This window comes from Gigantopelta aegis, chromosome 8, assembly GCF_016097555.1.
Source record: "Gigantopelta aegis isolate Gae_Host chromosome 8, Gae_host_genome, whole genome shotgun sequence".
Lineage (NCBI taxonomy): Eukaryota > Metazoa > Mollusca > Gastropoda > Neomphalida > Peltospiridae > Gigantopelta > Gigantopelta aegis.
Genome location: NC_054706.1, coordinates 62,083,311 through 62,101,010, shown reverse-complemented (window position 1 = coordinate 62,101,010; position 17,700 = coordinate 62,083,311). Strand labels below are relative to the sequence as shown.

The following is a 17,700-nucleotide window of genomic DNA, read 5'->3' as shown; positions in this document are numbered from 1 at the left end:
TGGTTGTAACTTAAATTATAACTATAATGAAATAATGTCTATGGCAAATTCACAGATTAAAAACATATGGCAAAATAATTGGAACCTTAATTCCAGTTCTTGTCACTATAAAATCAAAAGTAAAATCAATAGCATTGGTCCAGTGGCCAAAACTATTCCAGCAACTAGAACCATTACTCATTTGAGATTTGGTATAATTACTCGAATTAGTGATAGCAAACACAAATTAAATATAATTAATTCACCTAATTGTATAGAATGTAACGTTATTAATAATGTAAAACATTATTTAATATTTTGTAAAACATTTAATACAATTCATAGTCTGGGTATGGTCCTTACTCCACATAATCTTGTTAATCACACTAAATACAATAAAGATAAAGCAGATAAATCCCTTATTAATTTTGTTCAGGACTCCGGCGTAGAGGAATGAGTTCACTGTTTCTCTGACAGGACCTCTGGCAGGGCCCACTCAGGGATAAACGGTGTACTTTACTGTCTACGGGACTTGTTCTTTTTCGTGAGGGGCTATATATTAATTCCGCCTGATTGTTTCGGATATCTGTGTGCTAGCCTAATTCTCGTAAACAATTCGGCGAGGAGATAATAACTAATTGTTTATTAAATGTATGTCAATTGTATATATACTCTTCAAAAGAAGAAACGCAAAACCACATTGTCGTAACATTTGGAGAATTGATTTAATTATTGAATGGTGAGTCCGATAATTACCAAATGTTGCAGGATTGTTCACATTTCACTCTAGTCCATTGTGAGTAAGTGATAGGACACACCACCAAGGTCAAGGTCATCTGTAGTCAATACCGGGTGTGGCCTCCGCGTGTGTTGACAACTGCCTGGCACCGCCTGCCCATTGAAGCAACCAGAGTACGGATGACGTTCCGGGGGATGGTGGCCCACTCGGCCTGCAAGGCTGCTGCCAGCTCGGGCAGGGTCTGGGGCTGTGGTTGTCGCTGTCGGAGGCGTCGGTCCAACTCGTCCCATAGATGCTCAATTGGGTTCAAATCCGGTGATGTCGATGGCCAAGGAAGGACATTAATGTTGTTGTTCTGTAGGAAAGCCGTTGTGAGACGTGCTGTGTGAGGCCTGGCGTTGTCATGTTGGAACACTGCGTTGGCGTTGGCCATAACTGGAACGATGTGTGGCCGGAGGATCTGGTCAATGTAGCCCTGTGCATTCAGGTTGCCCTGCACGTGGATCAGGTCAGTTCTGCCAGTGTGTGAGATGGCTGCCCACACCATGACACTACCCCCGCCGAATCTGTCCACTTCCTGCACGCAGTTTGTCGCATAATGTTCACCACGACGCCTATACACGCGACATCTTCCATCATGACGTCGGAGCAGAAATCGGGACTCGTCACTGAACCACACCTGTCTCCATCGCAGTTGAGGCCATTGTCGATGAATCTGGCACCACTGCAGTCGGAGTCGACGGTGTTGTGGTGTTAAGATGACACCTCGAACTGGACGTCTGGCACGAATTCCTATCTCACGTAGGCGGTTCCGTACGGTCTGGTCGGATATCCTGCGCAAACCTGGTATTGCTGCGGCTGTGGAGGTGGCAGTAGTCAATCGTTCCCGAAGGTGGCGTACCCGGATGTAGCGGTCCTGCCCGGGGGTAGTGACCCGTGGTCGACCGGATCTAGGGAGGTCACGTGTTGATCCATGTTGCTGGTAACGGTCCCACAGTCTGGAGATGGTGCTTGGGGACACATGGAATGCCCTGGCAACGGCCGTTCTGGATTCGCCTGCGTCTAGTCGGCCGATGGCATTGTTTCTCTGCGGTTCACTGAGACGTGGCATGTCCTGGATTGTCAACTGTCGGCCAGATACAGAGGCCAGGCAAGCGAACACCCTGCACTTTTATACTGTCGGTGTTCATGTTGCACGTGCAGACAACGCACGTACAGTGGTGACATGGTTTGCACGTGGCTGCGTTTTTGCGAATATTCACATTTTGGAACTTTATTGTACAGTAGCTGCGTTTTATCGAATGTAACCGTGGGAATGTGTTTGGGACATGCAATGACCTTATATTCACAAAGCATGAACCGGTAGGAAACATAAAATCGGAGTTATAACCCATTTGTACCCTTTTGCGTTTCTTTTTTTGAAGAGTATATATATTTTTTAATCAGCTCTGTTGTTTGGATAATACTAGTTTTATTACCACAGGGTTGCATGAGATATATGTGTAATATTTCAATCTCTCTTAGCAGCCCTGTGATTATCAACATTAACCTTTAGGGGAGTAAATATCTATATCTTTATATGGTTTGGATTTCTTGCAGCCTTACCCATATTGGACTGGTTAGTACAGTATTAATTTTTATTACTAAATGCTTTTTAATATTTATGCTATCCACCACTTAACGAGCTTAGCTGTACTAACTGACATGCTTTGATATTTTATATTAATTTTATTGTTTATTTATGTGTTGATGTTGTGTTGTTGTGATTTAATTCACCTTTATGTTGTATAGCTATTAATGCTGTGTTGTGTTCTTTGTAAATTAATAATTATTAGGTATTCAAATTTATTTTTAATACAGACAATTTTAAATGTATTATTATTTTAAAATATAAATGTATTGTTTTATATGTACTAACCATGTTTTTATTTTATCTAATTAAAACGATCATAGGGTCAGATCGTTTCCCTGGCTGTATGAGGGTCGAAAGTTGACCTACTGTGCAGACCTGGGCATTTAGACATTAATGGCTTGTCTGGGTTATCCGTTTATGTGACACATTGGTACGTATATAGTACTTGCATCGGATGATCAGGGTAGCAAACTTTTGTTTAATATTCTGTTGTTTCACTTGTTGTGTTTTTACTCTGCTTTTAATCTATGATTTTTTTAAAAATATTTTATTAATAACAAGCGTCAAATCAACTGAAAACACTCTACCACACGGGCCAGACGGCGGGTCAACATAAACAACCAGGCAACCATCACCTTATGGTTGCCCCTAAACTTCCATTCGACTACATAGGCCACCACCTTGTGGCCTATCTATCCGGACCATCACCTTATGGTTGCCCCTAAACTTCCATTCGACTACATAGGCCACCACCTTGTGGCCTATCTATCCGGACCATCACCTTATGGTCCATAATGAACTTCAGTGCAAGTACCTTGTGGACTCAATACAATCTCTATGTACTCGTCATCTTTAACATAAGAGTTTTAGTAACTAAAGTATTATTTCCCTCCTCTCACTTGCTGGAATGGCCTACTATGGCTCGAGTTGGAAGGGAGAGAATGCTAGAAATAGGGCAGTAGGGCGTCGGCGGTTTTGGAGTTAGTGTTAGGTTTATGGTTGTGTAACTTCCCCCTACAACCGCCACGTGCCATGGAAATCCGGCCCGGTGAGTGTGTGGAACTTTATACAAGAAACCATTAATGATTTGCAGAAGAAAAACAAACAGTACAAAGAGTATTACTGGGCTGTGAGTAACACATTCTTTCCTTCTGCCGACTTTTGAACTGAAGATTATGTATGGCAAATAAAACTCAACCCACAGTTTTGCGCAATTTTGTTCAATCGGAATAATACAAAATGAGATCATTCATAGTTTCACCACTGATCGACCACTACAGTTTGCACACTCGTTTTCACTTCAGGGTCTTCATTACTTACAACTGTTAGAATTTCATCACAATTCGACCATTCTGCATCAAGTCTAGCCCAGAAAACCAAGTTTTACTAGTACCTCGGGAAGCACAATTTGCAAGATTTTTCTTCAAGAAGGTTTTAACTGCAGGAAGATAAATGATTTTGGAAAGACAGTTACGCTACTGATTCCCGCGAACACGTCTAAGAACACGTGGCGTTGTATAATACATGACAGCTGGACATGTGCAAAAGGCAATGCGTTGCAACCGAACATGGCAAGTGTGAACGTGACGGAAAGTGTTGGTAACGGTCACGCAGTCATGCGCTTCTCCGAATGAACACGTGCTCATCAAATATAAGAGAAACAACGGACATACCTTCCGGATTTCAATGTAAGTTATGATAATAAAGGTTTATTGTATTAGTCATCATTTTTGGTTGTTTTTTGTTTTGTTTCAAGTACAGGTGTAGTTAAATGGAAAGTGTAGTTGTATAATGATACACCTACACTTTTCCTCCCAAAAGTATAGGTGTATTGTAATACACCTTTACTTTTTAAGGGAAAGTGTAGGTGTATCGGTGAATACACCTACATTTTTAACAAAAGAAACCATGACGAGACCGGAAGTGAGGTATTAGGAACCATACATCATTATCAGTTCTATGTAGACGAAGCACTTGACAGCGAGTCATGGCTGCATATGGTTTCGACTATCATAGTCTTTTGGAATCATTTTTGTGCGGAGTATATACTGTACTGAATAAGTTCATTGCAGATTAGTAATCGCTATATGTTACAGCTTCCATAACATAAATTTAAAATGTTATATTGCTTCAGTGAATTACTGGTGAATATATATTAAATGGACTATCATGAGTTTGCAAACAATGTAACATATTTCTTAATTTAAAAACTCCAAACTGTCAGGGCCGTACCCTCCGGGAATCTCACTTTTTTTTTCTTTCTTCTTTTTTTTTTTCTTTTTTTTTTGCTCCAAAAAATAGCATACACATCTCAGGGTTTAATTTGTATAGTGTTTCATTTGTTTATAAAAAGTAGTGCCCCCCCCCCCCCCTAGAATTGATCAGGGCACGGCCCTGACTGTTTAACAACTAAAATTACATCTTGAATACAGTTTATTGTTTATAACATCAGTTTCCATATATTAGTTCATGGGCCAGACTCCGAAATTTAACAAATTGGTACATCTGGGTGGGCAAATTGTCATGGTGATTTTTGAATAGCCCTATGCCTGTAGTTAATAAATTAGTATGATAGACTTTTGTAAGGAGTAGCTTTTTGGTTGATATTACCCCATAAACATAGTGAGGCGAGGACAAATTATTGTACAATATTTTGGGGTATGGATAACAAAATGTATTATAACTTTGCAACCAATGGACATAGCAACACAATTGTGCACTCAAAATGTTTATATCGAACCCCTCTGCACACTAGTAAATACAATATACAAATTGGTTTAATAATGAGGTCACCAGAGGTCAAAAGGTCATGACATTTTGATTTTTAAAATTTGACACCTTGGCATTAATGGTACTACTGCTTCATGTATGAGGGAGATATTTTCAACTCAATTATCTAAAATGTGAATGATAGACACCCTGTGCGAAATTAAAGGGGTCATTGTTAAATTGCTTTGAACAAAATGACTCTGACCCACAGACTAAATCGAATGTGTTTCTAGTCGGCTTAATGTTTCTAGTAGCTCAATTTTTATTTTACTTCCTAATTTTTTTTTAATTTCGTACCTACGAAATTACTGGACGTAAAATATAGTTTGGGATACCTACAAACATTAGGATAACAAGAAACACACTGACATTTTAAGCAAGAACATATATTTAAAATATAATTTGTTAACAAAAATACTCGTTAGTCAAAAACGTTATAATGTCTCTTTAATGCAGATTAATTTGTTATAATGGCAGCAGTCTCTTTAATGCAGATTAATTTGTTTTAAATGCATTTGGTTTTAAGGCAAGACACCTTTAAAAGGTAGAAGATACAGAATAAGAAAGCTAATCCAATTCACCAACTGATTCAGAGTCCGAGTATGTGTTAAGCATTTATTGGATAAGTTTCATTACATTTCCCATGTATCCAAATCAGGTAGAATGCAAATACGAATAACACAGCCATTGTATAGGCAACTTTTTTCAGATTAGTTGTGTACAAATGAAAACTATTGTGAATTTCGGCAACTGTTATGGATTATCATCTGAAATAATTTTGTTTAATCTCCTACACTGTTCTAGTGTGTAAAATAACAATTGTGGACCCCAAAAACATATATTTGGACATCAAAATTATCTTCATACGACAAGCAGAAGCTGAAAAACATGTGTTGATCATGTTGGCGGCCATCTTGGATTGTGTCACCTTGCGAAGTTTGGTCTGACTACACAGATGTCATCTGCCATTGAAATCCATGTTAAATTGCCCAACTTCAAATGAAGATTGCCAATAGAATGGGTTCTCGTTGGCACTGACAACATACACCACTACGAACATACATTATATAAGCATTTATTTTCACTCCAAAATTGAGAACATTTCCGTCTCAGTTTATTGCTATATGACCGCATCTTGCTGTAGTATCGGTCTGAACAGGAGGTTCATTAACCGATTCACTCCGGCTGTCTCTTCCGCTATACACCCATGTCCCAAAAGGTCAATGTACAATATTACAAAATAACATGAGCAAACTCCAGCCAGAAGGCTTACCATTAAATACACAAATTGTTTTAATTCTTCCCCAATTCCTAGAAGTGAATATGTGAACCACAACATATGTCACAATTAGGAACTATAGTGGACGCCCGCGCTTTTAAGAGGGTCACCCCTGCCGCTTTTATTCAAAAGACTTTGAATATATGAAAAACATTTTTAAACCCTTGTCTCCGTAAATTGGTCACGGATCGGTTTTAAATTGCCTCTACTGCCCACCTCCCACCATTATAAAGTGCCCGTAAATTGGTCACGGATCGGTTTTAAATTGCCTCTACTGCCCACCTCCCACCATTATAAAGTGCCCGTAAATTGGTCACGGATCTGTCTTAAATTGCCTCTACTGCCCACCTCTCGCCATTATAAAGTGTCCGTAAATTGGTCACGGATCTGTCTTAACTTGCCTCTACTGCCCGCCTCCCACCATTATAAAGTGCCATCACATACGTTCTATGGGACTCTTACCCGCTTCTTGGACTCCAGTTGACGTCTGTCGCGCTCCGCATGAGCGTTGCCAGGGGTGACTCGCTTCCAGAGTGTGTGCACCACGCAGGTGTAGGTGACCGACAGCAACGCCGTCGGGATGACAAACACGATGACGAACACAGCCATGGTGTAGGCCAGCTTCTGGGTGGGCGTCGACCAGTTCTCATTGCAAGCCGCGCGGGTGGAGTTGCCATCCCCTAGCCCCACGCTCTTCGCCACCATCAGCAATGGGCATGCGAGACCGGCTGCTAGTAGCCACAGCAGACCGATCACGAGCAAGCGATTTTTAAAGTGATGTCTAATCTTTAGAGGGTAAAGTACTGCTAAGAATCTAAAGGCAAAGAGAACATTTAAAACATTTAAAAACGTAAACAATATGGTTTAGACGGGTCAATATAGTTGTTGACCATAACAAAAACAGGTTTTTTTCAATAGATTTAAATACGTCCAGGTATCTAAGATAGTATACCAAAAGTCTACAAAATTGACAAATGGGAACGATGTCAAACTAGGTCAAATCCAAAATGGTGGATATTAGACTATATTGTTGACCGTGTATTATGCAAGTCAATTTGTGCCCTGACCCAAAACAATTTGCAACAAAAATGACTGTACCTGTATTTATTTATAGAAAAACCCCTGAACACCATATTAACAATAAACTTTTACATAATTAGTGGAAATAGGTCAAATATGCTAATTTATGTTAATTAGTCCCCCGATCAAGGGGAATCAGGATTATGGTTATAACTTGATCAAATCTCATCCAATGGTGGTGTCGTGGACAGGTCATCTGTCTACAGGCTGGTAGGTACTGGGTTCGGATCCTAGTCGAAGCATGGGATGTTTAATCCAGATACCGACTCCAAACCCTGAGTGAGTGCTCCGCAAGGCTCAATGGGTAGGTGTAAACCACTTGCAGCGACCAGTGATCCATAACTGGTTCAACAAAGGTCATGGTTTGTGCTATCCTGCCTGTGAGAAGCGCAAATAAAAGATCCCTTGCTGTCTGTCGTAAAAGAGTAGCCTATGTGACGACAGCGGGTTTCCTCTAAAAGCCAGTGTCAGAATGACCATATGTTTCATGTCCAGTAGCCGATGTTAAGATAAAAAACCAATGTGCTCTAGTGGCGTCGTTAAATAAAACAAACAAACAAACTTTTCATCAGTTTCTACCTGGTAAAACGTCTGAGATGATCGCTTGATAACAAAGTTCCCCTGTTGTTCATCCAACATTTTCTGAAGAAGATGGTGCATCTCCACCAGATAGACCATACCACACCTGCCATAATTGTAACAATCATATCTAATAGCTTGTTTGGCTTTGTTGACTCCGAAACCATAGGGTTAGACACTTTCTTTGATATAAGTGGATGAATTTACATGAAGTTATGACTAAAACAATAAATATTGTTTTGAAAAGCGGCAATTGCAGTGCATACTTTGCATATTACTCATAATGCAATACATTCGAATCAATTAGAAATAGCTGCTGTGACTTCCTTGACCCTGATAACACAGGGTTTGACGCCTTGATTGTCTTGATTGGATGGGTTTTTTCATCAAGTTCTAACCATAATCTTGATGTCCCTTAATCAGGGGACTAATTAACCTAAATTAGCATAGTTGACCTATATCCCCTAATTATGTAAAGGTATATTTTTAATATGATATTCAGGGAGTCTTCAATAAATGAATACAGGTACAATAATTTTTTGTTACAAATTATTTTTGGTCAGGCCACTATTTGACATGCCTATTACGGCCACAATATAGTCTAATATCTGCCATTTTGGATTTGACCTATTTTCACATCGTTCCCATTGGTCCATTTTTGGATACCTAGTAGGACTTAAATCCACTGAAAACCTTTTGTTTCAATTTTTGTGGGTCCACTCCTAAAATCAGCTAGATTGATCCGTCTAGTTTCTATGAGACCTGGATCTAATAGCCACAGTAGACAGATAATCAGCAAGCAATTTTTAAGTGCGGTCTAGTCTCTAAAGGGTAAAGTACTGCTAAGAATCTAAAAATATTATCTTAAAATAAAATAAAATTCTTTCAAATTTCTCCTACGATTTCAATCTGTTTCGACCCTGTCTGTCAATCTCCTCCGACTCTCTCTTCTGAGCTGTCCACACCATCGTCTACCTGTCTCAACTTCGTCTACGGGTGCAGTCTCTGTGTACTTCCCTGCACCCACCTGTCATCCTCGTCCTCTGTCGCCAATAAAGCTGATCTGACCCACGGCACTATCTAACGACCGCCGGTAGTAGGGGAGCATAGTAGGTAATTATAAGTTTCTCTTAACAATGATGGGAAATGACAGGTGCATGGCACGGATAGCCACAAGAGACAAGTACCTGTCGCAGTTGAAGAGACAGGGACTGGGGTGTGGGGGTAGACAGCGAAAGAAGTTGAAAGATAGGAGTTGCCAGATCGGGAAGAAATGAGATGGAATTCAAAGGAGTAAAAGCAAAGAGGGCAGTGGGATACAAAAAATAATAACACAATAAAATTAAAAAATATAAATATTTTTAAAATCTAAAGGTAAAGAAAATGATGTAACTTCACATAAATTGAAACATTTAAAACATAAAGATTTTTTTTTTTCAATTTGGATAGTAAAACAGTGGTTTCTAGGAAGCGAGACTGGATGCTAATAGCCAGTGTAAACAAATCATCTGCAAGCAATTGTTTAATTGCGGTTTACGCTACAGAGGATATAGTACTGTTAAGAATCTAAAGGCAAAAAGAGATGATGTAACTTCATATGCATTAAAACATTCAAAAACGCAAAGATTTTTAAATTTTTTAAAAATAAAATGGCCTCAATGAAGCGAAACCAGTTGCTAGTAGCCATGGTAGACAAATGTTCAACAAGCGATTTTTTTTTTTAAAGTGCGATCTAGTCTCTAGAGGGTAAAGTAATTCTACGAATCTACAGGCCCATTATCCACTAAGTGTGCAAATTGCCCATTTTTATGTCGCCCTGATCTACGTTTAGTTTTATTTGCTATATGTTTGTCGTAAGTACCAAGAATGAAGGCTTGTTTGGTTGGACTGATAATAGTAACACCATTGAACATCATTTGATGTTAATTTCAGGGGGAAATACTTTTGGAGAAAATTTAAAACACCTGTTGCAAAGTGCAGGATACTGTAACGTATCTGTAAACGTAGATCCACATTACCAGAATAGAATAACTGGATGCAGATCACAATTTGTGCAGGTCGAACCTTAATTCATTTACAGAATATATGATACATCCAGTTAAAAACTCAATTTAATCATTAAATATAGTTAAGGATGTATAGCATCTGTATTGTTTGTGTTACGCAAGATTTTAAACAGATACGTTGCATGTTTTTATCATGGACACGTCCACTGTACTTTTTATGTAGTGCCATTTCACTTATTTATCCATAGCATCCATGGTAGGCATTCAATATATATGGGCATACACTTTGTATTGGCCATACATACATAAAATTCACAGACATTGCATAATGGTCGCCAAATACGATACAACCAGATACATGATAAAAAATTAGTTGCATTTGGGATATTTTGATTTTCCAGCTGCTTATATTGTGACGTTGGTGTGATTACAAGTCAGCTAGAAGTGTTCCAGGATAAATCTGAGAATCAAGATCTAGTGTCTCAAACAAATTTGGTCAGATATATTTTGTATCTAAATAAAATCAAGTGTAATCATTGCATCAATGTGGTAACTTCTTGTCTATTTCTTGTTACATAATAATCATATGCATGCTATATCGTTTGTTTTTATATTCCATGTGCACATACAAGAAAAACAGCTGTAATATTAAAATAATCGAATCAGTTATCTGATAGGTTTTTCTCGTGTTGTGGTAACGTCTCTTTTATAGCGCGGTAACGTATATGGTGCAAGACGGGCTTTTTTTTAAATTCACTTTGTATAATAATAATAATGGATATATCGGTCGATAGTGAACGTACCATTGCTGTAATTTCGTTTGTACTGGAGTTTACTTTATTCAATGAAATTCATTTTAGTTTGACAATGGTTAAAACAAGGGCAGAAATCCTACAGATAACGAAAAATAAGACCCTTGAACGATTCGAATTTGATCAGTTGATGCACCTGCTGATTAATACCAAGAGTTGTTTAGAGAAATAAAGTCCATGTACAATGAAGTTACCTGCTTTCCAATCTACAGTATATGATAAATGGATACCTATATACTCTTGAGACATCTTGCTGCAGTGAGGCATGTCATCCTAGTAATGGGTGGGTACCGCGCAAACTCTGTTCAGATCTACAACACAATGTTGTGAAACAGCTGCACTTTAGAACATGAGGTCGAGTCGGCTGCAGTTGGTCAGTCGGCATTCCAACCAGATAATGAGAATCCAAATGATTTCCACCTTTTGTTGGGGATTCGGTGTTTGCCATGTATGGCAATTATTGGTACATTGGTTAGGTTCTACAGACTGATCTAAATGATATGGATACACGCATACCCTTCATATCAAAGCACAAAGTTCGGCATCAGATCATCTTAAAATTGTCATCAAAGTCTGGTGAAATACGGATTATATCACATATAGATAGATCGTTTAGTTAAAATAATTTTGATAATTAATTTTATTTTTAATACAGATACGTTACCATGTGATAGCAGCTATGCAAACAGCCACTGTTTGTCACTTGCAGCGAACATGTTACAGAAGCATACAAAATAGTTTGGAGTAACGTTTGGCAGAAAAATTGTAGTCTTTATTTTTGCAAAATATATTACTAGTATAATCATCACAATATGTCATTGATTTTATGGAACATTTATCCAAATTAAGGTGGAAGAATTATCATTTCTTATATTAAACTCGTTATTAAGTTAATCTGTTTCAAATATGTATATTTATGTCCTAATTAGGTATATCTTACAACAAAACAAACGCCTGTTTTGTACTAAAGACATCAACCATAGACACTTCTTTATGTTACTGAAAGACAGTATGTAACGTATATGTTGTTTACCGTAATGGGTGCTGTGATGTGTATTAAGTTATTTTACAAAATATGGCTTCGAAGATGCACCCTGTCAGATTCAGTTCACTAAGACATGTATCTATGAAAATAACAAACAATTATCTACATTCTACAAATTTCATTTTTTGTATTTTCTATTTTTGAAATGCACACTTAGTAGAGAATGGGCCTAAAGGTAAAGTGAAATTATGTAACTTCACATAAATTAAAACGTAAAAATAGTTCCAATGATCTTCTCCAACGAAAGGAGTTGGACTTCTTTTCGCGCCAAAGAATAAAGACATTAAAACAACGGCTTCTGTGAATTCGTCTTCTATACTATAAATTATTGGTAAACATCTAGAGACAAAGAGACATGATGAAAGCTTACACTTTCATGATGAAAGACAATTCCACTGATCATATCTAGAGAATTAGCAGAATTTTGATCAAAGCATAAAGCACGTGGGGCGGGATTTAGCTCAGTCGGTCGAGTGCTCGCTTGAAGCGCTTGGTTTGCAAGATCGAACCACCTCGGTGGTTCCATTCAGCTGATTGTTTTTTTTCTTGTTCCAATCAGTGCACAACAACTGGTCAAAGACCGTGGTATATACTTTCCTGTCTGTGGAAAGTGCATATAAAAGATCACCTGCTGCATTAGGAAAAATGTAGCGGGTTTCCTCTGATGATTACGTGTCAGAATTACCAAGTGTTTGACATCCAATAGCCGATGAATAATTAATCAATGTGCTCTAGTGGTGTCGTTAAACAAAACAAAACTTTAAACTTTTAATCTTTTGGGGTGTTTTTAATAGTAAAATAACAGGCTTCTGCGAACCCATTCGCTAGTGTCTCGTACCAAAATCAACATTTTGTTGTGAAATCATATAGATAACGAAATACAATGTGATTATTCGCTGAGTATATGAAACAGTTATACACAGCGAAAACACGGCTATAAAATAGTCAATACTAATTAATATGTATATCCCATATCCCAAGTCCTGTGCTTATAAAACCTTAAAGTTTAGACTCAAGACTTTAATAAAGTCTCCATACTTCAACTACACGCTGTTTGTAAGGGTGGGAATTTATTAAAGTCTTGATCCAGAGCTCAAGATTAAATAAGCACGGGTCCTGGGCCCTGGTGCTTGCACGGCAACACAAAACATAAATTATTATAATGAGATTTATGCAAATCGGAAAAAGACAATAACTGTAAATTAGCATAATACCACTTGATGGTGGAAGGTTTAACATTGATTTCAAATACACTAAGGATATTTAAACTCACCTCTCTTAAGACCATACCTGCTATATAATGTCGATGCTGGAGACATACACACATTAACATTGTTCAAGTTCAAGGCTCGAGAGATTGCAAACATCTTTCAGGATTTCAGGGTTCGTTACAACCACCATGGGATCCTCTCGTGTCGGTCAGTATCACATATTACAATGTGTACTGGGAGGATGTGAAATATATTTCCCCCCAAATTTCACCACCCTTAAGCAAAGTTTATATTTTAAAACAAAACACAATTCAGTATACCGGTACACTAGTCGTGTATAAATGTGTTAATATACTTCTTTCATGTTACCTTTCCCTTCTAAAAGTTTCTGGAATACTCGTAGTTCTAAGATTAAAAATAATCGGTCAAATTATTAATATGTTAAATAATTGTTAGGACGTTCCTACTGAGCAATGAATTATCATACATTTTAAAAGGTAGGCACATTGTTTTGGGTTAACACAATTCAATACATTGCGGTTACATACGTGTAGATCTGTATGCGTCCCGCTATAAATTAACAGTGCAAGAAATGGATGATGCCAAATGCTATAGATTTTCCAATGGGCAATCATTATTTTTTTGTAGTTTGACTTGACAGAATTGTGGTAAATGATCTTTTCTCATCCCGAGAATACAGATTCTGGTCAGTAAAATGCTCTTGAATATAACTGTAGAAAATGGGTGGCACCCATATGTAAATCAGTGGCGGATACAGAAAATCCATTTAGGGGGGCCCCAGTGACATGAGGTGGAATGTCAAGGGACCTTTGGGGGACGTTTGGAGGAGGATCGTAAAAAAAAAAAAAAAAAATAATATATAATAAAATTATAACTATCGAAAGATTTAGTGGGGGGGGGGGGCGGGCCTGGGACCCCTAGATCCGCCTCTGTAAATCATTGTTTGTTTGTTTGTTTTAAAAATTATTCGTTTAATGTTCTTGGCTATATCTGAAACCATTATCTCAATCCTTTGTTTTTAATCTGAGCATGCAAATATCGAGACAATAGTTATTTGGACTAAAAACTACTTGCGGCAGAATGTAAGTAGTTTGAATTCTAAACATTTACTCCCTTGACTTTTAATTATTAATAAAGAGATTTAAGTTGTATTAAAGAAGAAATAGCGGAATAGGAGGAAGAAGAAGAAGAAGAAGAAAAAAAGAAAAAAAAAAAGAAAGAAAAAGAAATCGCAGAAAAAACATAACATCTTGTTTGCCTGATATTTCATCAAATGTTACCGGACGTGCTTCCAAAATAACAGGCTATCTGGTTTAATACCCAATCTTTGACCAAATTATTTATTCTTTAGTTACTAGTCGTGTGATGTCGATGTAATCTGTAAACATATCCCAGTTTCCACAGCGTGTTCGAAACCCTTGTGATATACGAGCAGGTTAAACCAGTTACCTTCATACCAGTCTCCACACCCCAACACACAGCATAGCATCGTCGAACGAAGAAATTGTTCTATGGCTGTATGATATATACTAAAATCACGCAGTGTCTGTATGTACTGTCAATATCAGTCTACCAAATATTTAAATAAGAGATTAAGCCAACAACTACTGGTTAATTAGGTTTAGCCTGGTGTTGTGTCGAAGTAAGAAAAATTACATGGCAAACCAGTGGCGGATCCAGAAAATCCATTGGTGGGGGAATGACATGAGGCGGAATGCCAAGGGAACTTTGGGAGAGGTTTGGCCCTTGCCCCCCCCCCCCCCCCCCCCCCCCCCCCCCCCCCCTCCCCCCCCCCCCCCCCCCCCCCCCCGATCCGCCTCTGAAATACAAATTCAATTAATTGTGTCTCGAACAAAGTCTGATTTGTGAATCGTAGCTGAATTGTCCTTGAGAAATTGACGATCATCGAGCTCCTGAAGGTAAAACTGTTTTGCGTAGTCTTTTAACCGTTTAATTACACATTACTTATAGTTCTTGTTTAGATTGTCAATTTTGGCAAACTCAAACGTCCTGGGTCACGTTCCACTAAGCGATCTTGCCGCTAAGATCACTTTAAATGTATCAAGTAGTTGCTTATTAAAGGTGATCTTAAGGCTAAGATCTCCTCGTGGGACGGGGCCTTGGTGCTAAAATTAATTAGTTAATTTTTTTAAAAGTAAATAAATAAAAATGCATTTCGGAATTAGCGTCGGTGACTTTAACGTCTAACAAGAACATGTTAAGGAGTAATTTACATTTCAGGTAGTGTAAATAAAGTATACAAAACAAACTGGGTTGAGTATTGCATAAATTCCACACTTTACTTTTTTTTATAAATTGTCTGTTATTCCGTGAAGAAAAGAAAGTAAAACCGCGTAGTTTTTCATCTAGGTTAAATCACACATGAAATACTTGGCAATATACATCATAAAAAATACGTTATTGCAAAAAAAAAATTCGCATTTTTGTATCTCTTACGAATATACAAAATGGAACCGTTGCCAAAATGTTCTAGAAAATGTGTTATTTAGATACTATCTAATTTTGAAAGTATGTACGCATATTTTATCGCTAAAAAGACGTAGGGGAAGGGGACAAAAACAGAGAGATGTACCAGAACTTTAATTATTAAGAATTGAAACAGAGGTATACTTTGGCGCAAAAAACGAAGAAGTAGAAGCAGAAGAAGAAGAAGGAGATTACCCTTCAACCATTCGACCGTCTTACCTGTCTAGTCCTATGGCGACGTTCGTGTATGCGCTGGAGCAGACACAGCACAGCTGAAGGAACATGATGAGGGGGCAGAGCACAGCTCCGAAGACCCACTCCCCTAGCTCTGCCTGGGTGTACGTGAAAGGTACGCAGAACACGATGATGCACAGATCTGCAACCGCTAGATTTATCTTGTAGCTGGAGAGGGAGAAGTGTCGATGGAACGTCCGCAGAAGAACAATAATTACAAGCACATTGCCGATGATGGACAGAGCTGCGGAGAAGATGTACATGAAGATCATAGTTTGATGGATTCGCATCACATGATCTTTGGCATCAATGTACAGAAGATGCTCAAAATTATGGGAAACGTTAGTCGATTCCATGATGACTTGATTTGAAGTCTGCGAGTCTTGAAATGGTGTTGCAGAAAACATCAGCCACACGCAATTATATACGTCTTCGGTGTTTATCACCCTTAGCAGAAACTGTCGGTTAGATTGTCATGGTAACTGGTATCATAGTTGTTATATTTATTTGAAGTACTAGTATTTCACAGTTGCCCATAAATCGTTGTGTCAAATGATAGAAACTAGGTCGAGAAAAATAAAAAGCCAAATGATAGACTTAACTAATGATAGTACTACTGTACGTTATATCTGAGAAAATTAACTCGCAAAGAATTTAGGATGTATCCTTACTTACTGATTTTTTGGTATATCAAAGGCCATGGTATGTGCTATCGTATCTGTGGGATAGTGCATATAAAAGATACCTGGCTACTAATGGAAAAATGTAGAGGGTTTCCTCTTTAAGACTATATGTCAAAATTATCAAATGTTTGACATCCAATAGTCGATGATTACTAAATCAATGTGCTCTAGAATATAAAAAAACTTTTTTCACTGATTTTATTTTTTCTTCATGAATGTGGGTACAATGTTATAGGTAAATTCAAACAAAGATCTTGCCATAAAATACAACTGGTCCATTGTTTTAAAATACCTATATTTTATACATTTAAAAGAACAAAACAAAACAGTATGGTTTGTATTTTGTTATTTCTTCTCTTTTTTTCTATAGCGCATTTTTTTATAGTAACCAAAAGCAGATACAGTGTATTTAAAAATAGTTGTAGCTGTGGATCTGGTTGTTTTTTCGTTGTTGATGTTGATGTTGGGGTTTTTGGGGGGTTTTGGGTTGGGGGTGTTTTGTGTGGGTTTTTTGGTGGAGGGGGTTGGGGTTTTTTTGGGGGGGGTTTTTTCTTCTCTAAAACAAGTTTGTGCCCTTTAATAACAGCCCATCCGAGTTTATCAAAGACATGATGTTATAAAATAACCGTGTGTAGGTTGTTGCCCTGCGAACTGAAGGATAATATCATCCAAAAATTGTTATACATGTAGTTGTAGCTGTGGAACCGGCGTCGTGGTTAGGCCATCTGTCTACAGGCTGGTAGGTACTGAGTTCGGATCCCAGTCGAGGCATGGGATTTTTAATCCAGATACCGTCTCCAAACCCTGAGCGAGTGCTCCGCATGGCTCAATGGGTAGGTGTAAACCACTTGCACCGACCAGTGATCCATAACTGGTTCAACAAAGGCCATGGTTTGTGCTATCCTGCCTGTGGGAAGCGCAAATAAAATATCCCTTGCTGCCTGTCGTAAAAGAGTAGCCTATGTGGCGACAGCGGGTTTCCTCTAAAAAAAACAGTGTCAGAATGACCATATGTTTGACGTCCAATAGCCGATAAGATAAAAAAAATCAATGTGCTCGTTAAATAAAACAAACTTAACTTTTTTGTAGCTGTGGTTTAGTTTTTGTTTTATGGTGTTCTTGTTTTTCTCTCTGACAGGTGTG

The 17,700-nt window shown here is 38.1% G+C and overlaps 1 protein-coding gene across 1 annotated transcript in view; it reads right to left on the bottom strand.

Moving 5' to 3' along the window:
* LOC121379772 (neuropeptide Y receptor type 2-like) overlaps positions 1-16,230 on the bottom strand; it is a 29,928-nt gene extending 13,698 nt beyond the window's left edge. Inside the window, exons 1-2 of the mRNA XM_041508424.1 lie at positions 15,860-16,230; positions 6,862-7,213 (exon numbers count right to left, since the gene is read on the bottom strand). Of these exons, the coding sequence (XP_041364358.1) occupies positions 6,862-7,213; positions 15,860-16,230 (723 nt within the window). The remainder of the gene's footprint in view (positions 1-6,861; positions 7,214-15,859) is intronic.
* Between the last annotated feature and the right edge of the window lie 1,470 nt (positions 16,231-17,700).